Genomic DNA, 21,712 nt, shown 5'->3' with positions numbered 1-21,712 from the left:
ATTCCACCTTTGAGCTACACCCCCAGCCCTTTCTACTTTTTTATTTTGAAACAGGATTTTGCTAAGTTCCCAAAGCTGGCCTTGAACCTACAATCCTGTCTCAGCTTCCCAAGTCCTGGGATTGTGGGTGCTGTCTCTCTCTAACTTCCTCTGGCACTTCTCATGGCAGCTGCTCAAGACCTTTCCCCTTCTCAAAGGCCCAGTGTGATGTTCTGCTTGCTATCTGTGAGGGATCTCTCTATCTCTCTCTCTCTCTCTCTCTCTCCCTCTCCCTCTCCCTCTCCCTCTCCCTCTCCCTCTCCCTCTCCCTCTCCCTCTCCCTCTCCCTCTCCCTCTCTCTCTCTCTCTCTCTCTCTCTCTCTCTCTCTCTCTCTCTCTTTTTGTGGTATTGGGGGTGGAGCCCAAGAGCTTTCTACCTCCGGGCTATTTTATATTTTATTTGGAAACAGGGTCTCACTAAGTTGCTGAGAGCCTCACTAAGTATCTGAGGCTGGCTTCAAACCTGTGTGTTCCTCTTGTCTCAGCCTCCCAACTGTGGGGATTACAAGTGTGCGCCACCATGCCTGGCCTCAAGAAAATCTATTCTTAGATACATCTGAAATATCTAGTTTTTATTCCATCTTTGAAATTGATCCTTTAAATTCTACATAGTTATGCTTATATACATTTTTTTTTTTTTAAAGAACCAGCACCGAGCTGTAGATCAAGTAATTAAAGCTGTAAGAAAAATCTGTAGTGCCTTAGATGGTGTGGAGACTCCCGCCATTACAGAATCAGTGAAGAAGCTGAAGAGGGCAGTTAACCTTCCAAGGAGTAAAAGTGCTGATGTGAGTATTTTTATGTATTTCACTACCTTCTGGGGAAAAAATATTATCATTTTAACACTGACTATTACTTTCAGGTTGATTTGATCATCTCTTAGATTAGGTAAGAGAGTCCTCGGTAAGAAGATAGGCTGCCTTGCAAGAGCTCTTTGAGAACTGCCGTTGAATAGGTGGTTGCCAGACCATAAAGGCCTTTGACATAAATGAACTGATTGGGGATTTAAGTATAAATCTCGAGTTTAGGAGACCTAGAAGATAAAAGCTATCCTCTCTTTTTTATTTTTATTTTTTGTAGTACTGGGGATTGAACCCAGAAACATTCTACAACACTGTATTACACCCCCAGCTTTTTCTTTCTTTCTATTTTTTTCTTTTTGTGGATCTGCTTGTAATCCCAGCATTTGGGAGGCTGAGACAGGAGGATTGTGATTCCCAGACTGCCTCAACTATGTAGAGAGGCACTTTGCAACTCAGTGAGACCCTGTTTCAAAATAAAGAATAAAAAATAGGGCCGGGCGTGATGGCACAGGCTTGTAATCCCAGCATTTGGGAGGCTGAGACCGGAGAATCGCGGTTCACGAACAGCCTCAGCTACTTAGTGAGGCCTTCCGCAATTTACTGAGGCCCTGTTTCAAAATAAAGAATTAAAAAAAAAAAAAAATAGGGCAGGGGATGTAGCTTGGAGGTCAAATGCCCCTGGGTTCCATCCCCAGACAGACCTGGGGTGGGGGGGGCTAGGGGTGTGGCTCAAAGGTAGAATGCCCCTGGGTTTCATCCCCAGTATTGAGGAGAAAAAACCAAAACATTTTATATATATATATGCAATTACTTACTAGGTACCAAAACCATGGTCCTAAAGTTATCTGAGGCTGTGATTCTTTTTATTCATTTGTTGAATAAAGAGAGTAGGTAGGAAGGAGCTCAACTTAAGTAATTATGAGTTTTTTAATTTAATTTGAGCATGGCAGTACATCCCTGTAATCTCATCACTTGGGAGGTTGAGACAGCAGTAGTGCAAGTTTGAGGACACCCTGGACAACCTAGCAAAAATCTATAAAAATTGAAATACATAAAAAGGAATGGGGCTATAGAGCACCACTGGACTCAATCACTAGTACTGCCAGACAAACACAAAAACTTCTGAGTCAGCAAATAATAATAAAAAAGGTAATAATAGAGTTCTGGATGTCTCTCCCTCCCCCTCTCTTTCTCCCTCCTTCCCTCCTTCCCTCCCTCCCCTTCCTCCTTCCCTCCCTCCACTGTAGTACTGGGGATTTAACCAAGGGGCATTCTTCCTCTGAGCTACATGCCTAGCCCTATTTTATTTTTATTTTGAAACAAGGGCTTAGTATGTCAGGCTAACCTTGAACCTGTGATCCTCCTGCCTCAGCCTTCCAAGTACGGGGGTTGTAGGTGTGTGCCACTATACCTAGCTAGATTTATTTTTCTTTAAGGATATTCTTACTATGTTTTATGGGGAAACATATGGCGGAAAATAAAATATTAGTGTACTTACCACTGCTGACTTTCAAATTAATGTGAATCATTTAACTTATTAATCAAGGTAAATTATGTTAATTTTCAGTTGTGCTGGTATTTCTTGATACTAAATATCACCTTTTTGCTTGGTTTGGGATTTTCCTTTTACTTTTTTTTTCTTTTCTTTTTGTGTGTGTGTGTGTGTGTGTGTGTGTGTGTGTGTGTGTGTGTGTGTGTGGTACTGGGGATGGAACCCAGGGGCAGTCTACCTCTGAGTGACACCCCAGCCCTCTTTGTGTGTGTGTGGGGGGGTACTGGGGGTGGAACCCAGAGGCTTTCTACCTCCGGGCTATACTCCCAGACCTATTTTTGGAAATAGGGTCTCACTAAGTTACTGAGAGCCTCACTAAGTAGCTGAGGTTGGTTTCAAACCTGTGGGATCCTCCTGTCTCAGCCACCCAAGTGCGGGGATTACAAGCGTGCGCCACTATGCCCGGCTCCCAGCCCTCTTTTTTATTCTTTTGAAAAAGAGTCTCACTGGGTTGCAAAGGGCCTCACTAAGTAGTAGCTGAGGCTGTCTGCAAACTGCGATCCTTTTTGTCTCAGCCTCCCGAGTGCTGAGATTACAAGTGTGTGCCACTACGCCCGACATAAAATTGATGTGGAGGTGCCAGGGATCAAACCAAGGGCCCCATACACACAAAGCATGCACTCTACCACTGAGCTACACCCCCTTTTATTCTTTCTTGTTTTATTTATTTTTCAGACACTTGAGAAATTTTCCTGGAAAGGATTTCATTAGCATAACAAAGAATGAATGCATTTAATTAACTATATCAGAGATAAAAATAAACATTTTGTTTACATCATGAACAATTTCTGATTAATTATGTTTGTATGTAGGTGACATCACTATCTGGAGGAGGAGATACTAGCAAGAGCTCAACAAGTGGTATGTCTATATTCTTTAAATTTTGACAATAACTGTTACTTTTTCAGAGGATGATATTAATATATTTAAATCTAGGCTCACTGTATCCTGAAAATCCTGTTCAAGTAAGCATGGACCAGTTAACTGCAGCAATTTATGATCTTCTCAGACTCCATGTAAATTCTAGTAGGAGTCCTGTGGACCTTACCCAGAGTAGCAGGAATATCAAGGAAGCCTGGACGACAACAGAACAGCTCCAGTTTACTATTTTTGCTGCACATGGAATTTCAAGTAACTGGGTATCAAAGTGAGTAACTGTTCAAAAGATAATATGCAAGCTTTCTTTTCTTTTTTATTTTTTTTAAATTTATTTATTTATTTTATTGGTGCACTGTACTCATACATCATAATGGGATAAAAATAATACTTTTGTAGACATACATGCATACGTCACCCAGTTAGCCCCTACCCGATCCCCACCCCGTTCCCTCCCCATCCCTCCTTCCCATGCTTGGCTTAGTGGTTGACATCTTGTATTATAGCAATTTATCCAATATTAACGTTGATAATCTCACATAACAGTTTCATTTGTCTGATACCAAGCTTTTGATGACTTAAAGATAACATTTCATTATTTCTTTTTACTTTCTTTCTTACCAGAGAATATTTCTTTTTTTTAAGGTGAAACTATCATATATTTATTTATTTATTTCTCGCAAAAAATCTATCCTAATATGGAATATGGACTCTAGATACCCAAAACGATCTCGAAAAAGAACAAAGCTAGAAGATGTATATTTTCTGATTTCAAACCATATAAAGCTACAATAATTGAAACAGTGTAGTACTGTTATAAAGGCAGATATATAAATCACTGGAGTTAAATAAAAGCATAGAGATAAATTCTTCCATATATTGTCAAGTTATTTTTGACAAGGTTTCCACGAACATTTGGTGGAGTAATAATTATCTTTTAACTAAATATTGTTGAAAAATAATAATTACATGAAAAAGAATAAAATCGGACCCTTACCTAACACCATATACAAATATTAACTCAAAATATATAAAAGACCTAAATATAAATCTTAAGACTATAAACTTTTAGGAGAAAATCTGGGTCATAAAACTTCACAACATTGAAATTGGCAGTGATTTCTTGGATATGATTTCAATGGCACAGGCAACAAAAGGGTAAACAAACTCCCTAAAAACTAAAAGCATATTGTATATCCAAAGACAATGTAAACAGAGTTAAAAGTTACTGATAGAATGGGATAAAATATTTTCAAATGCTATATCTGAAGGTATATTAATATTCCAACTAGAAATCCTAAAAATTAGCAACAATAAAAGCAAACAATACAATTTAGAGATAGGTAAAAGACTAACATAAATAATGAATCTCCAAAGATAACCAATCTTAGTTGACTGTTGGATGGAAACTCTTGTTTCTCTGGTTCTGGTGTGTGTTACCTATTTCTTCTTTGTAGTTAATTTCTTTGAGTATTTTCTCTAGCGCTGGTTTTGAAGACATAAATTCCTTCAGTTTCTGTTTGTCATGGAAGTTTCTTATTTCCCCATCTAATTTGATAGAAAGTTTTGCTGGGTAGGAAAGTTTTGGCTGGAAGTTGTTTTCTTTCAGAGTTTGGAATATGTTACTCCAAGCCCTTCTGGCTCTCATGACTTGGTTTGGGAAGTCTGGAGTGATTCTAATTGGTTTGCCTCTGAATGTCACTTGGTCCTTTGTTTTTGTTGTCTTTAAGATTCTCTGCTTGGCTTCCACAGTGGTCATTTTGACAATTATGTGGTGTGGGGATCCTCTTCTCCTATCCTGTCTAAAGGGAGTTCTATACGTTTCCTGGACCTGTGTATCAACCTCTTGCTCTATGTTTGGAAAATTTTCTGCTATTATTTCTTTGAAGATATTACTTATCCCTTTGGTTTCACCTTCTTTTCCCTCTTCTATTCCCATTATTCTTAGGTTAGCTCTCTTAAAATGGGCCCATATTTCTTCAATGTCAGATTCCTGCTGTTGGATTTTTTTTTCTAAATTAGAAACTGTGCGTTCATTTTTGGAATGATCTTCTAAGATCAAGATTCTATTCTCCATGTTGTCTAGTCAGTTGTACTTTGAATTGAGGCCTTTACTTCATTAATTGCATCCTTTATCTCTTTTTGACTCTCTCTGAATTCTTTTCAAAACACCTCTATTATTTCTACAGTTATTTTCCTGATTTGATCTTCTAGAAATCTCTGAATTTCTGTTTTATCAGGTTCTGATGTTGTGGGGTTGTGGGCATTCATTGCTCCATTGTTATTCATCTTTCCCATGATTTCGGAAGTTTGTGCCTTCTCTGGGTTCTTCCCTTGGGTCACTACAACTTCACTTAAGGTGCTCTGGATCTTGAGTCTGTGGTATCTCGGTCCCCACTACTCCTTTACTGGCTTGTATGGCAGAGTCTCAGACCCAGGGAGTCAATAAAGGCTGCTTTAGACTGTGGGGGGGTGCCAGATTGGGCGTTCTCCTATGGTGTGATATCTCTGCCACCACCACTCCCCCACTGGGTCAAGTACCTGGGAGTACAGTAGTGGGATTTCTCCTCCAGGGCCCGCAATTTGACTCACTGTTGTTGAGTGCGCAAATGTAGCTGTAGTGGACTCAGTGAATTTGCTGCTGCTGCTGCCATCGGTGGCAATATGGTGCTGCTGCCATGCCTTTGGCCATGAGGCTGGGCGTATTTCTTCTCTGGTTTTGAGCTCTGCTCTGAGTCCTTGCAAGGTGTGCCGAGCCCAGCCCTTGGGAGCTTTAGATGCTCCCTGCGCCGAGAAATCTGCCGAATTCCTCCCGGCTGATCCGCAGCAGCTCACCTCAGCTCACTGTCCGCCGCTCCTCTGGAGCCTGGTGGGCTGTTGAGTGCGTTGGTCTGGTACGGTTCGGTGAACTCGCCGCTGCTGCCGGCAGTAAGACGCTGCTGCCGCGTCCTCAGGCGTGAGGCCAGCGTATCTCCTCTGTGGCTCTGGGCTCCGTTCTGAGTCCCCCTCCTCTCTGGGGCCTGGTGCTGCAAGAAAAGATGGTGCCAGCGCCGTTTCGTGCCGCGGCTCCGGCTGCAGCACTGCGGTCTGGTTTCTTTTTATTGTCTCGTTTTTCCAGCCCTCTTTTTCTCTGTCCCTTGTAATTACATTTTTTGTTTCTCTGCTGATGGTGTTTTCTGGCTATGAAAGTTGCTGATTTTGTGGTATTAGAGATTGGTTTGTAGCGGGGCTCATAAACCCCACTTTCCTCCGTCGCCATCTTCTCGGAACTCCCGCAAGCTTTATTTTCTGAACACCATCTTGGAGCAAGGTTTTTAGTATTTGGGGATTCAGCAGTAAACAAAGCAGCAATGACTTCCTGGAATATGTATTTATATGGCTTCCTCTGGTGTTTAATGGTATTTACTGTTACTCTATTCTCATGTGTTTACAAACACACATACATGTACTTGCACACACACATGCACTTATGAATATAGAGACATTAGAACAAATACCTAGTAGAAGACAACACAGAAAATAGTGATAATTAAAGAAAATTAAAATGCTGAAGTGAATAGAAACATGAAGTAAAGTGGAGAAAAGTAATCAACTATGCTTACTTTGGCAGCACATACACTAAAATTGAGATGATACAGACATGATTAGTATGGCCTCTGCATAATCATGAAGCATTCTATATTTTTAATATTATGCTGAGTGAGATTAGTCACAAAAAAGTGAAAGATAAGATGTTTTCCCTTATGTGCAAGCTAAGGTGAAACTGGAATATTCAAAAGGGTCTCTAGACAAAAGAAGGGAAACCCTAGTGGAGTGATGGAGGAGCCTAAGGAGAGGTGGCTGAGGGGAAAGAGACTCAATGAAGGAAATGCTTCAGTGGACATGGTGTATAGAAATAGAATTATCAATGCCAATCTCAGTGTCATGTTTGGAGAGGTTGAGAGAGGGGTGAGAGTTGGCGTATGTCTCCATCACTGTGAACTTCATCATGAGGTATGATCACAGCACACCAGCTTTTTTTTTTTTTAAGTAGTCAACTAGTTAAGGATAGTTTGTGAACAAATGAGATTAGATTTGAAATATACTTAAAATAATAGGTTATATACATGAAAAAAGTGGTTAACATGTAACTTAGCAGTAAGTTAAAATACATGTAGAAGCCGGGTGTAGTGGCGCACGCATGTAATCCCCGCGCTTGGGAGGCGGAGACAGGAGGATCGCGCAGGTTCGAAGCCAGCCTCGTTGGCTTAAGAGACCCTGTTTCCAAATAAAAATATAAAAAAAATAGGTCTGGGAGTGTAGCCCAGAAGTAGAAGGGCTTCCAGAAACCCCAGTACCACCAAAACAAAACAAAACAAAAATACATGTAGAATACAGGTATTTTATACAGAATTTTCTGTTTCTAATCACCTTTGTACTTGTGGCAGTTTGACTAAATCATTTTTCTAATAAGAGACTATAACAGTATTTGTCTTCATGTATGGAAGCCTCCCATTGTACTAGGAAGGTTGGCTCAATCAGGTCAGGCCTGTGGACTTTTAGTATGTTTAGCTGATTCTGTTTTACTAACTTACCAAAGGAAAGATCACACCTAAAATAATGTTCATATTCTTTCTAGAATTTACCTGGAAATAAATACATTTTTCATTGTCATTCACCTAAAATCCAAAGCTAATAAACTAGTCAAGCATAACACCAAAATAAATTTTCTAGCTAGTATCATTATAGCACCCTTGAAACTGACACTTAGGGACATACCTGTTTCTCTTTCTACTTTTTGGCCATACCACTTCTCTGATTTCATAAAATTTGTAATGGTTAAATTTCAGGTAGGTATTTTAAAATTCAAATAAATGGTGACCAACTTATTTCACATATTAATTACTTTGGTGGAAAAACTGCTAATATATATATATATTAGTTGCTATTTATATTATCAAGATAGAAATCAAATTTCATTTTTCTTTTCTCAGTTATGAAAAATACTACTTGATATGCTCCCTGTCTCACAATGGAAAGGATCTTTTTAAGCCTATTCAGTCAAAGAAGGTTGGCACTTATAAGAATTTCTTCTATCTTATTAAATGGGATGAACTGTAAGTGAAATTTTTGGCTTTTTACTTTTTCACTGTGCCTGTTCTTTTTCAATGTATACATCCAGTTTTAAATTTTATTACTATTTACACTGAAATTCATCAAATTCTGACTAATGTCTTAAGGTCTCTTTTAGATATGATTCTGTAGAACAAACTGAAATTTTTATTCAAAGTCTGAAATAATTTTTTTTGCACTATTGAGGGTTGAACCCAGGGGCATTTGACCTCTCAGCCTCACCCCCAGCCTGATTTTTGATTTTTTTATTTTGAAACAGGGTCTCACTAAATTGAAGAGGGCCTCACTAAGTAGCCAAGGTTGGCTGTGAACCAAGATCCACGTCTCTCAGCCTCCCAAAGACTGGGATTACAAGCTTGCACCACCATGCCCAGTTTACATGAAACTTTAAAGAAGATACTGTATTATAACTTTGCTTACTTTAGAACCAGGCATGGTGGCCATGGTGGTGCATGCTTGTAATCCCAGCATTCAGGAGGCTGAGACCTGGAGGATCACGGTTCACGGACAGCCTCAGCTACTTAGTGAGGCCCTCTGCAACTCAGTGAGACCTGGTTTCAAAATAAAGAATAAAAAATAGGGCAGGGGGTGTAGCTCGGAGGTCAAATGCCCCTGGGTTCCATCCCCAGACCCGCAAAACAAAAAAAAACAAAACAAAAAAAAAAACATTGCTTACTTTAGTATTTCTTCTGTAACACTAAGAATCTTGCTGGGTACAGAGATGCCTGTATTCCCAGCTACTCCAGAGGCTGGGGTAGTAAGTGAACAGCAAATTCAAGGCCAGCCTGGGCAATTTAGCAAAGACCCTGATTTAAAATAAATAATGTTGGGGAGTGTGGCTTAGTGGTAGAGCTCCCCTCGGTTCAGTTCCTAGGACCCCTCAAACAGCAAATAAGTATCTGGCTCTTGATTAATAGATAATCAAGACAGGCGTAATGTCGCACACTTTTAATCCCAGCATTTGGGAGGCTGAGACAGGAGGATTACGGTTCACAGACAACCCTGGCTACTTTGTGAGGCCCTTTGCAACTCAGTGAGACCCTGTTTCAAAATAAAGAATAAAACATAGAACTGGGGGTGTCACGCATAGGTAGAATGCCCCGAGTTCTATCCCCAGTACCGAGAGGGGGGGGGGAGGGAGGGAGGGAGGGAGGGAGGGAGGGAGAGAGAGAGAGAGAGAGAGAGAGAGATATCAAATGAGTTAATCTTGCATTATTAACTCCTATTATTTTTGCCATACCGGGGATTGAACCCAGACTCTCCTACATTCTAGACAAGTTCTCTACCACTGAGTTACATCCCCAAGCCTGCCTTTATTTATTTTGAGACGGGATTTTGCTAAGTTGCCTGATTTTTTTATTGATTTTTCCACTCTCCTGCCTCAGCCTACCTAGTAGATGGGATTATAGGCATGCACCATCATGCCCAGCATGTAATGTTAAGATTTTTTAAATAAGAGAACTCTGTATTACTTAAGTAGGTAGGCAGTTGTAAAACTTTTTTTTTTTTTTTTTTTTTTTTACTATTCTATGTATATTAAATGGTTTTCTATCCTCCCCCCTTTTTTTTCTTTTGGGCTGTACTGGGGATTGAACCCAGGAGTATTCTACCTCAGAGCTACACCCTCAGCCCTATATTATATTTTATTCTGAAACAGGGTCTTGCTAGGTTGATGAGGGTCTCACTGCTTGCTGAGGCTGTCCTTGAACTTTTGATCCTCCTATCTCAGCCTCTCAAGTACTAGGATTATAGGTAGTATACTATGCCTGGCTATACTTTGAAATTTTATACTGTTAATGAAATTAGTTTATTTAATCTTTTAACAGTACTATTTGAACAAACTTGATACTTAGCTACAGGTTACTCTGAATTAAAGATTATTTGATAAGTCAAACGAAATAAGGTAAAATTATCACTTATTAAAGAGTTAAGCTTTACATTCAATCTAATCTATTCTATTAATACATTTCCCCCCATAGAATCATTTTTCCCATCCAGATATCACAGTTGCCATTAGAATCAGTTCTTCACCTTACTCTTTTTGGAATTTTGAATCAGAGCAGTGGAAGTTCCCCTGATTCTAATAAGCAGAGAAAGGGGCCAGAAGCTTTGGGCAGAGTTTCTTTACCGCTCTTTGACTTCAAACGGTAAGTATTATAGAGAGTTTTGACTGAGTTACTGTGGATACATCTGAACATCCTAATTGGCTGGCGGAAAGGATGGGGAACAATGGCAAACATGAGCTAAGGAGCTGTCTCGGTTTTTTCCAGTGTGATAGAACACCAGTCCAAAGACACACATCAGAGGAAAACACTTATTCTTTTGTACTCTGAACTCTGTGTTGATAAGTAGAGGGTGGTTTGCCACTCACTCTTCCAGGAGAAAAGCAGCATCCAGTGACACTGCCATCTATGTGAAGTGTCGTATGATTGACATAAGACTACGATCTGATCAGTTTCTTTGATTTTAATAAAAGAACTGGTTTTTCTTCTTTTATTCCTTTCTTTTTTTTTTTTTTTTTTTTGGTGGTACTGGGGTTTCTGGAAGCCCTTCTTCCTCCGGGCTACACTCCCAGACCTATTTTTTTATATTTTTGAGACAGGGTCTCTTACGCCAGCACGGCTGGCTTCGAACCTGCGTGATCCTCCTGTCTCCGCCTCCCAAGCGCGGGGATTACAAGCGTGCGCCTCCACGCCCGGCTTTTATTCCTTTCTTACCCTTCTCTAGTTTCAGAAACTTCAGGTGCATATTATTCCTCTTATTAATTTTCTTTACCTGAGAAATTTGTCTCTTATTGTTATGGGCTTCTGATCTTTAGTTTCCTAAAGACCTACAACAAACCAAATGCCGGATCCATTCCCCTACCTTTAAGAGTAAAGGGGAGAAGCCAGGTGTGGTGGTGCATGCTTGTAATCCCAGCATTTGGGAGGCTGACACAAGAGGATCGCGGTTCACGGACAGCCTCAGCTACTTAGTGAGGCCCTCTGCAACTTAGTGAGACCCTGTTTCAAATTAAAGAATAAAAAATAGGGCAGGGCATGTAGCTCAGAGGGTGAATGCCCCTGGGTTCCATCCTCATACCTAAAAAAAAAATAGAGTAAGTCAGGGATTTGTTACATACAGTACATGGGACTATTCTATAGAATGATAATGCATATGAGCATATTAAAGATCTCTGACATCCTGTAGTCAAAAAGCCTATTTATGTTTTATAACAACATGTATACTATCAAAATAAACACTTAATGTAGAACTTACTGTGTGTTAGGTGTTTTATGAGTGTTGTACACATACCCATATATTCTCCACAACTCTGTGAAGGAGTTATCATCATACCCTTTTACAGAAGGGCAAATCAAAGTACACAAGTTAAGTGCCTTGCTCTTTGGCATTTATACCTAGAAAGTGGTGGGTTGGGGTTTGAACCAGGCAGTCTGATGCCAGGGTTTGTGTCTTAAATATTATCCTTTAGCCGGGCATGATGGCACATGTTTGTAATACCAGCATTTTGAAGGCTGAGACAGGCACAGCCAGCCTCCGCTACTTAGTGAGGCCTTCCACAACTTGGTGAGACCTTGTTTCAAAATAAAGAATAAAAAAGGGGCTGGGGGTGTAGCTCAGAGGTAGAATGCCCCTGGGTTCCATCCACAGTAAAGGGGGGGGGGTAAGGGAATGCATCCTTTATTGACATTCTTTTTGGTACTGAGGGTTGAACTTGGGGGCATTCTTCCTCCAAGCTACACCCCCAGCCCAATTTTTTTTTTTTAATTTTGGAAACAAGGTATCACCTGACTTAATTCTGAAATATTAAAGGCTATAGGAAAGCATTTGAAGGTATTACTACTAATGACACATATTTAATTATAACTTCTGTAAAACAGAATATCCTTGATGTCATTGGCCCCATGAAGGAGAGAAATTATATTCTCAATTGTCTTTGATAAGTTAGTGTTAGAAAATAGTTATATGAGAAAATTTGATATAATTTTATCATTATCAATTTTCATAAACAAGTCATTATAAATAAGTGAATTTTGAAAACTTTTCCTGATCTTCAGTGCACCAGAAGTATTTGCTTAGAAAACCATTGCTTTAGCCTGACGTGGTGGTGCACGCTTGTAATCCCAGTGCTTGGGAGGCTGAGGAGGATTGTACAGGTTCAAAGACAGCCTCAGCTACTTTAGTGAGACCCTGTTTCCAAATAAAGTATAAAATAGGTCTGGGAGTATAGCCTGGAGGTAGGAAAGTCCCTGGGTTCCATCCCCAGTACCACAAGAAAGAAAGAAAGAAAGAAAGAAAGAAAGAAAGAAAGAAAGAAAGAAAGAAAGAAAGAAAGAAGAGAAAAAGGAGAGAAAGAAGGAAGGAAGGAAAGAAAGAGAAAGAAAGAAAACCATTGCTTTTTGCCATTTCCATTGTCTAGAAATAGTTATATTTTTAAGATGACTAGTGTAACATTCAAGAGATTAAAGTGACAGGCAGTTGACTTCTGTTAAACTTTTTTTTTTTTTTTTTTTTTTTTTTTTTTTTTTGCGGTACTAGGGATGGAACCCAGGGTCATTCTACCTCTGAGCTACACCCCCAGCCCTATTTTTTAGTTCTTTTTATGTTTGAAACAGGGTCTCACTGAGTTGCAAAGGACCTCACTAAGTAGTACCTGAGGCTGTGAACTGTGATCCTCCCGTCTCTGCTTCCCGAATGGCGGGATTACAAGCATGTGCCACCATACCCGGACTTCTGTTAGACTTTTAAGTAGTTTGTAACTAACACTGTAATTACAATAGTGAATAGATGGTATTAAGATTGAGACTGCCAGGTAATATAGTCACTCTGGGTAATGTTAGGACTTCACTGAAATTCAAGAAATATTGAGAAATGAAGAAGAAAGATGAATTTAACAGTAATATATACAGAGGAAGTATTAATGGCCAAATTTGGATAATATACTATGCCAGTAATACCTCTTAGTTGAAAACCAAATATGCCTAGACCTTGACAAATGTCTACTGGGAGCCTAGTCACTCTTGATTGAGAAGCATTGATCTAAGCAGTGAACATCAGTGCCTTCTTTAAAATCATTATGGTGAGCTGGGATGGTGGCACACACTTGTAACCCGGGAGGCCGAGACAGGAAGATCGCAGGTTTCTGGTTAGCCTCAGCAACTAAATGAGGTCCTCCACAACTGACTCTGTTCCAAAATTAAAAAATAGGGCTGTGGGGGCGAGGAGGTAGGTCAAAGGCAGAATATCCCTGGGTTCAATCCAATAAGTAAATAACCATGAAGGATTTGTGGAACTTTAAAGTAGATGGTTCAAACCATAGCCCCTGAATGGACTGATAACATCACAGAAAAAGGTAACCCAAGTAATGTGTGCCTCTTTACTTGATTTGTAGGACATTATATACAATAGTACTTATGAAATAAGTATTCTGTTAAGGAACTAAACCTGAATCAGACCAGGTCTCTAGATCTACAGAAAATACAGAAATATATAATACATGACACTAGAGGAATATAATCTGCAAAATTGACAATGGAGACCTTTTTTTTACATAACAGAAGACCTAAATTTTTAACAACTAAATGGCAAGGGGTCAAAAGAGGGAATGTATAGATTAAAACAAAAGGAAGCAAACCTTTTTTTGTAAAGGATACAAAATAGAAGTAATTTAGGCTTTGAAAGCTGTATTTGTCACAAGTGTAAAAGCAGTCATAGATGATACATAAATGAACAGGCATGGACATGTCTTTTTGGAAAAGCTTTTTACAAAACTAGATAGCAGGCTATACTGAATTAATACTTAATAGATGCTCAAAAAGAAATGATGAATCAGGTGTGGTAGCATATGCTTTGGGAAGCTAAGAAAGGAGGATTGCAAGTTCAAGGCCAGCTTGAGCAATTTAGCGAAGCCCTCAGCAAGTAGCTGAGGCTGTCCATGAACCGTGGTCTTCCTGTCTTAGCCTCCCAAATGGCAGTTTACAGTATATCCCAAGATTCAAAAGCTATTAATAGTGGCAAGAGAAAAGAGAAAATATTATTATTGGAGTTTAGGGGGTTTTTTTTTGTTTGTTTGTTTGTTTTGGTGATACCAGGGATGGAACCCAGGAGTATTCTACCTCTGAGCTACACGCCCAGCCCTATTTTTTATTCTTTATTTTGAAACAGGGTTTCAGTAAGAGTTGCATAGGACCACACTAAGTAGTAGCTGAAGCTGTCCGCAAACTGCAATCCTCCTGTTTCAACCTTCCAAATGCTGGGATTAACAAGCATGTGCCACCACACCCTGCTGGAGTTTAGTTTTGGAAAGAATACTTTCTGTTTGAGTAAAATGAAGAAAAGTTTAACAAAGTTCATAGCTTCTTTTTTGTTGTTGTTGTTGTTGGTCTGGGAATGGAGGAACCCAGGGGCATTTGACCTCCGAGATACACCCCCTACCCTATTTTTTATTCTTTATTTTAAAACAGGGTCTCACGTAGTTGCAGAGGGCCTCACTAAGTAGCTGAGGCTGTCTGCGAACCACGATCCTCTGGTCTCAGCCTCCCGAATGCTGGGATTACAAGCGTGCACCACCACACCCGGCTGATAGTTTCTTTTATATGCCTTTTTGTATTTTTCAAATTGGTAGTCTAGTACAGTGACCCCATTGTTTATAAAAGTTTGTTAGAAGATAGTACACATATTCTTGTGTTGTTTATAACTGTTTTGTATTGTATCAGCCAACTTAAGTCTTTGTAACAGAGACTGAATGGCCCACAAAGCCTTAAATGTTTACTGCCTGGTTGTCTACAAAAAAATTTACTGGCAAGGACACAGATTCGATTTCTCATCTTAAATGATTGCTGCTTTGGCATATAGTTATTGGCTTTCTTGGCATTTGTTGTTTTGTTCTAATGGTAAAAGTTAGGAAGCAGTTCTGTAGTCTAAACCACATCTTGACATATATACCTTTTTAGAAAATCTTGAAAAACTATCTTATATCTTCCTATTTATAGGAGTTGTTTTTGGGAAAGGTGATTCTTTTTTTTTTTTTTTTTGTGGGTCTGGGGATGGAACCCAGGGGCATTTGACCTCTGAGATACACCCCCTGCCCTATTTTTTATTCTTTATTTTGAAACCGGGTCTCACTAAGTTGCAGAGGGCCTCATTAAGTAGCTGAGGCTGTCTACGAACCGTGATCCTCCAGGTCTCAGCCTCTCGAATGCTGGGATTAAAAGCGTGCGCCACCACGCCCGGCTTGGGAAAGGTGATTCTGATTGTGAAGTGTATATGGCTTTTCAAAGCCTTTCTTGTGTTTACCATTGTTCCTAAAGTAAGTTTTTTTTCATTCCCCCTTTCTCTGTTCCTACCCCAACTTTACTGTGTTTACCTGAAGTCTTAATATGAACTGGGGAATGACTCCTGAGATATTCTTAAGGATGTTATTTTTTATTTAGTGAGTTGAATACTTAATATTTCAAATTGATTACATTGTGTTGTGAATTTAGGATTTTTAAAAATAAAATCACAGTATTCTTTTTACATTCATGAAGGTTTTTAACATGTGGAACTAAACTTCTATATCTTTGGACTTCATCACATACAAATTCTATTTCTGGAACAGTTCCCAAAAAAGGATATGTCATGGAAAGAATAGTGCTACAGGTATGGTACTTCTTGACACGTGGAGAGGTTTAAATTTAAATTTTTTCATAAAGTACATGTGTATACTATGGTTTGAGTTGTGATTAAAGAAGCCCAGTTGATCTTATTTTAACCGTGGAGTCTTTCTTTAATTTAAATATAATAAAACTATTTCCAATTTCTGAAAAACAGTAAAATATGTATTGTACTCATTCCAAGGAATGTATATATGCTATTGAGGATTACCAAGTATTGGTGATAACTTTCAACAAGAACAAAAACATGCTAATCTAACATTTAATATAGCGAGGTGTGGTGGCACATGCCTGTAATTTCAGTACTTGGGAGGCTGAGACAGGAGGATCACAGATTTAGGACAGCCTCAGCAATTTAGCCACTCTTAGCAACACAGTGAAACCCTATTTCAAAAAACAAAAATAAAAAAATAGGCTTGGGTGTGTAGCTCAGAGATAGAATTCCTATGAGTTCAATCCCTTGCAAATCCAACCCTGAATACTAAGGTCAGATTGCTAAAAGTCAGTTTTCTTAAAGACAAACTAATGTGGCAAATATGTGGACTAAGGTCAATTTCTGTTAAATTTTTAAGGTTGATTTTCCTTCTCCTACATTTGATATTATTTATACAACTCCTCAAATTGACAGAAGCATTATACAACAATACAACTTAGAAACACTGGAGAATGATATAAAAGGAAAACTTCTTGATATTCTTCATAAAGACTCATCTTTCGGGTATGTTTTATTTATTGTTTTTTCTGTATAGTTCCCACAATGTAAAGCCTCAGGTTAATGGTTTGTATTAAATGCCTTGATTTAGTTCATGATTTAGCAGTGCTCTTAATGTGGAAAATTTTGTGTTAAACTCGTTTTTTAAATTATATTGATTGCCAGGCATGGTGGTGCACATTTGTAATCCCAGTATTCGGGAGGCTGAGAGGAGGATCATGGTTCACGGGCAGCCTCAGCTACTTAATGAGGCCCTCTGCAACTTAATGAGACCCTGTTTCAAAAATAAAGAATAAAAAAATAGGGCTGGAGGTGTATAGCTTGAAGGAAGAATTCCCCTGTGCTCTATTCCCAGTACTGCAAAAAAAATAAAATAAATTATATTGAAAGACTTTGTGGGGACTGAGAGTGTAGCTCAGTGATAGAACACTTGCTTATCTTGGGCATAGTCCTGGGTTGGATCCCCTGAACTGCATTAAAAAAAAAAAAAAAGAAGCCTAATTGGTCTTATTTTGATCTCAGAATTTATCTGCAATTTAAATATCATAAAACCCTCCGGGCATGATGGCACATACTAGTAATCCTAGTACTTGAGAGGCTGAGACAGGAGGATCACAAATGCCCCTGGGTTCCATCCCCAGACCCGAAAAAAAAAAAAAAGAAAGAAACAAGCTGGGCGTGGTGACGCATGCTTGTAATCCCAGTATTTGGGAGGCTGAGCCTGGGACTGGATGATTGAGGTTCGCGGGCAGCCTCAGCTACTTAGTGAGGCCCTCCGTAACTTACTGAGACCCTGTTTCAAAATAAATAATAAAAAATAGGGCAGGGGTGTAGCTCGAAGGTTGAATGCCCCTGGGTTCCATCCCCAGACTCTCAAAAAGAAAGGAAGAGAAAGAAAGAAGGAAGGAAGGAAAGAAGAGAAAAAAGAAACAAAATTCGGGTATGGTGGCGCCAGACTATAATACTAGTACTTGGGAGGCTGAGACAGGAGAATCAGTTTCCTGGCCAGCCTCAGCCACTTTGAGGACCTCTGTAACTTAGACTGTTTCAAAATAAAAAATAAGAGCTGGGCTTGTTGGCACACACCTTTAATCCTAGTACTTGGGAAGTTGAGACAGGAAGGTTCCAGTACAGCCTCAGCAAGTAGTGAGAACCTTTTCAAAATAATAAAATCAGGCTGGAGGGAATAGCTCGGAGTTAAAATGCCCCTGTTGTTTAATCTCCACTACTACATACACATGCAAAAAAAAAAAAAAAGAAAAATGGAGCTGGGGAAGTAGCTCAGAGGCAAATGGCCCTAAGTTCAATCCTCAGTAACACACACACACAAAGGGCAGACACACAGGGATATATGATGATAATAGTTAAAACGGATTAATTTTTTAATCTTAAGAACCTTTTCATATTAGTAAGATAAAGATCAATTCAGTAGTAAAGGAGAGAGAATATGAATGGGGAATTCTTTTTTATTTTTTTCTTTTTTCTGGTATTTAGGATGGAACCCAGAGAACCTCTACTACTGAACCACATTGCTAGCAAATCCACCCCCCACCCCCAAATTTTAAGAAATTCTATAGACAGGGTCTCACTAAGTTGTTCAGGCTGGCCTCAAACTTTCAGCCCTTTTACCTCAGCTTCCTGAAAGGCTGGGACTACAGGTGTGCACCACTGCATCAAGCTATTAAGAGACAGTTCTTTGGAGAAGAAATATGGTGTCTTTTTTTTTTTTTTTTGGTGGTACTGGGATTCCTGGAAACCCTTCTACCTCTGGGCTACACTCCCAGACCTATTTTTATATTTTTATTTGGAAACAGGGTCTCTTAAACCAGCACAGCTGGCTTTGAACCTGCGTGATCCTCCTGTCTTCGCCTCCCAAACGCGGGGTTTAGAAACGTGTGCCACCACGCCCAGCTGAATATCTTGTAAAATGTTTAAAAGACACCATATAGTTGGGCATGGTGGCGCACACTTGTAATCCCCTGCGCTTGGGAGGCGGAGACAGGAGGATCGCGCAGGTTCGAAGCCACCTCGCTGGCTTAAGAGAACCTGTTTACAAATAAAAATATAAAATAGGTCTGGGAGTGTAGCCCAGAGAAGGGTTTCCAGGAACCCCAGTCACACACACACACACACACACACACACACACACACACACACACACACACACAAAAGATATTCAACCTTTTAATGATGCTGTCTTATACATCTCAGATTGCCAACATTAAAATGTCTTATTATAAAGTGTTGATGAGGATGCCAAAAATGAGAATTAGCTGGGTATGGTGGTGTACATCTGTAATCCCAGTACTTGGGAGGCTGGGGGAGTATAGCTCAGTGGTAGAATGCCCCTGGGTTCAATCCCCAGTACAAAAATAATAAATAATAAAATAAAAATATGTACTATTGGCAGAACTATAAAAAGCCTTAATCCCTTTGGAGAGCAATTTGGTAAAATCTGAAAAGTTACCATGTATACAATCTCTGACCAGCAGTGCCTCTTCTAGTACATACCTTTAATATTTGCTCATGAAGAGTGTTCATTGTAATATTTATTTGGATTACTGAAAAATATTGAAAATGTTGGTCAATATCAGTTAAATTATCCAGTCAAGAATGACAACTGTTAAGAATGAGGTTATTGTTATATATACTAATACATGAGATACACTAAATGAGGGAAATCAAGAGGCAGAATAATTCATATAGTATGTTTCCATTAACATAAAGGGAAAAAAGAAAACTGAAAAGCACACATTTGTATGTTTTTATAAAAATAGACTATATCTGGAAGCATACATAAACTTAGGTGGCTGCCTTTGGGAAGGGGAATTAAAGGAGGGATATTTGAACCTTTTGCAATATTTGAAATTTTTAATTACATGAAGTGAATACTTTTTTTGTATGTACTATATATACAAAAATGAATGAGTGGGTAGTAAAATAGTGTACTAATTTTATTTACCACGAGCATTTGTTAAAATTAAAGCAGTTAGAATTTTCAGGGCAGGTGTGGTGGTGCACTCTTGTAATCCCAGCATTCGGGAGGCTGAGACAGGAACATCAGGGTTCGCAGACAGCCTCACCTACTTAGTGAGGCCCTTCACAACTCAGTGAGACCCTGTTTCAGAAATAAAAAGACCAGAGCCGCCACGTGGTGGTGCACGTTTGTAATCCCCGTGCTTGGGAGGCAGAGACAGGAGGATCATGCAGGTTCGAAGCCAACCTCGCTGGCTTAAGAGAACCTGTTTCCAAATTTAAAAAATATATAAAATAGGTCTGGGAGTGTAGCCCAGAAGTAGAAGGGTTTCCAGGAACCCCAGTACCACCAAAAAATAAATAATAAATAAATAAAAATAAATAAAACAACCAAAAAAGTCATTGGGTTCCATCCCTAGTCACACACACACACACACACACACACACACACACACACACACACACACAATTAGAATGTCCAAAATGAGTTCTCTTCATTTTGATTATTTCTCAGCTCACCTGTATAATTTTCAAAAATTTTATATAACTCTTTGTTTTCTGCATGGCATTTGATTTTACTTTTATAAGATGGATTAAATCTTTGCTCTCTCTTAGAATGAGACCTCTGTATTCGACTCTGATTCCCAATGACTGACATCTGGTTAGAGCTCAATAAATTTTTATTATGCTAAATTGTCATTGATTTTTTATAACTAAGGCTCTTTTACCAAAGGAGAATGATGTCTTTCTATCCTCATATCAGGGTAAATTACTGATGTCTTCTGTACATTGCATTTTTTTATTCCAAATTAGTATTAATGCTTTTACCAAGAAGTGGCTGTCTCAAATGAATAAATTTCTTCTTTGTATTTTTAATCATTGAGATTATAATTATAACATTATAATATCACTGAGAAGTAATTTAATTCTTTTATGTATACAGACTTTCTAAAGAAGATAAAGTCTTTTTGTGGGAGAAACGTTATTATTGCCTCAAACATCCAAATTGTCTTCCTAAAATCCTAGCAAGTGCCCCCAACTGGAAATGGAATAATCTTGCCAAAACTTACTCCTTGCTTCACCAGTGGCCTCCATTGCACCCACTGGCAGCACTCGAGCTTCTTGATTCTAAGTAAGTCAAATGTATTTATTTGCTCTGTTTTATTATCTATTTTTTGAATAAAGTATGTTATAGGAGTTCTCCTCTTTTAACATGAAAGCAGTTCATTACAATATAACTATGTGTGTACTATAAATCTTTTTATTGAAATTATTAAAAAAGTACTTTATGTCATTTAAAACTGACCTAAAGAGAAAGGGTTAGATTGTAAATTTTGATGTGGGCTAAAATTAATATTCATAAACTTAAGGTTTTTTTTTTTTTTTTTTTTTTTTTTTGAGTGGTACTGGGGGTGGAACCCAGGGGCCTTTCTACCTCTGGGCTATCCTCCCAGACCATTTTTATACTTTATTTGGAAACAGGGTCTCACTAAGTGCTGAAATTACAAGCGTGTGCCTCCACGCCTGGGAAGATTATTATTATTTTTTTTTTATGGTGGTACTGGGGATGGAACCCTTCTACCTCCGGGCTACACTCCCAGACCTATTTGATATTTTTATTTAGAAACAGGGTCTCTTAAGTCAGTGCGGCTGGCTTCGAACCTCCGCGATCCTCCTGTCTTTGCCTACCAAGCGCGGGGATTACAAGTGTGTGCCACCATGCCCGGCCTGGCAAGATTTTTTTGGTACTGGGGATTAAACTTGAGGGCATTCTACCTCCCAGCTAAACTCCTAGCGCTATTCTTTTTTTATTTTTAAAACAAAATTTCACTAGGTCGATAAGAGTCTCACTACTTGCTGAGGCTTCCCTGAAACCTGCAGTCCTCCTGTCTTAGCCTCCCAAGTACTGGGATTATAAGCATGCATCACTACACCCAGCTAATTTAAGTCCGTATAGCACCATTAGATTTTTCTTTCCTGAAAAAGA

The 21,712-nt window shown here is 39.1% G+C and overlaps 1 protein-coding gene across 2 annotated transcripts in view; it reads left to right on the top strand.

Moving 5' to 3' along the window:
• The window catches only part of PIK3C2A (phosphatidylinositol-4-phosphate 3-kinase catalytic subunit type 2 alpha), a gene marked incomplete at both ends in the record, with an annotated part of 84,682 nt that overhangs the window by 35,780 nt on the left and 27,190 nt on the right, over positions 1 to 21,712 (top strand). The window contains 8 exons of one of the 2 annotated variants that reach the window (XM_080713903.1): positions 684 to 827; positions 3,207 to 3,255; positions 3,331 to 3,541; positions 8,244 to 8,366; positions 10,362 to 10,529; positions 15,912 to 16,023; positions 16,610 to 16,755; positions 20,669 to 20,857. In XM_080713903.1, coding sequence (XP_080570029.1) covers positions 684 to 827; positions 3,207 to 3,255; positions 3,331 to 3,541; positions 8,244 to 8,366; positions 10,362 to 10,529; positions 15,912 to 16,023; positions 16,610 to 16,755; positions 20,669 to 20,857 — 1,142 coding nt within the window. The remainder of the gene's footprint in view (positions 1 to 683; positions 828 to 3,206; positions 3,256 to 3,330; positions 3,542 to 8,243; positions 8,367 to 10,361; positions 10,530 to 15,911; positions 16,024 to 16,609; positions 16,756 to 20,668; positions 20,858 to 21,712) is intronic. The other variant, XM_080713904.1, reaches the window with a different exon arrangement.

Source organism: Muscardinus avellanarius (assembly GCF_963383645.1).
Source record: "Muscardinus avellanarius genome assembly, chromosome: 1".
Taxonomy (NCBI): Eukaryota; Metazoa; Chordata; class Mammalia; order Rodentia; family Gliridae; genus Muscardinus; species Muscardinus avellanarius.
This window is presented reverse-complemented; position numbering and strand designations above follow the sequence as displayed.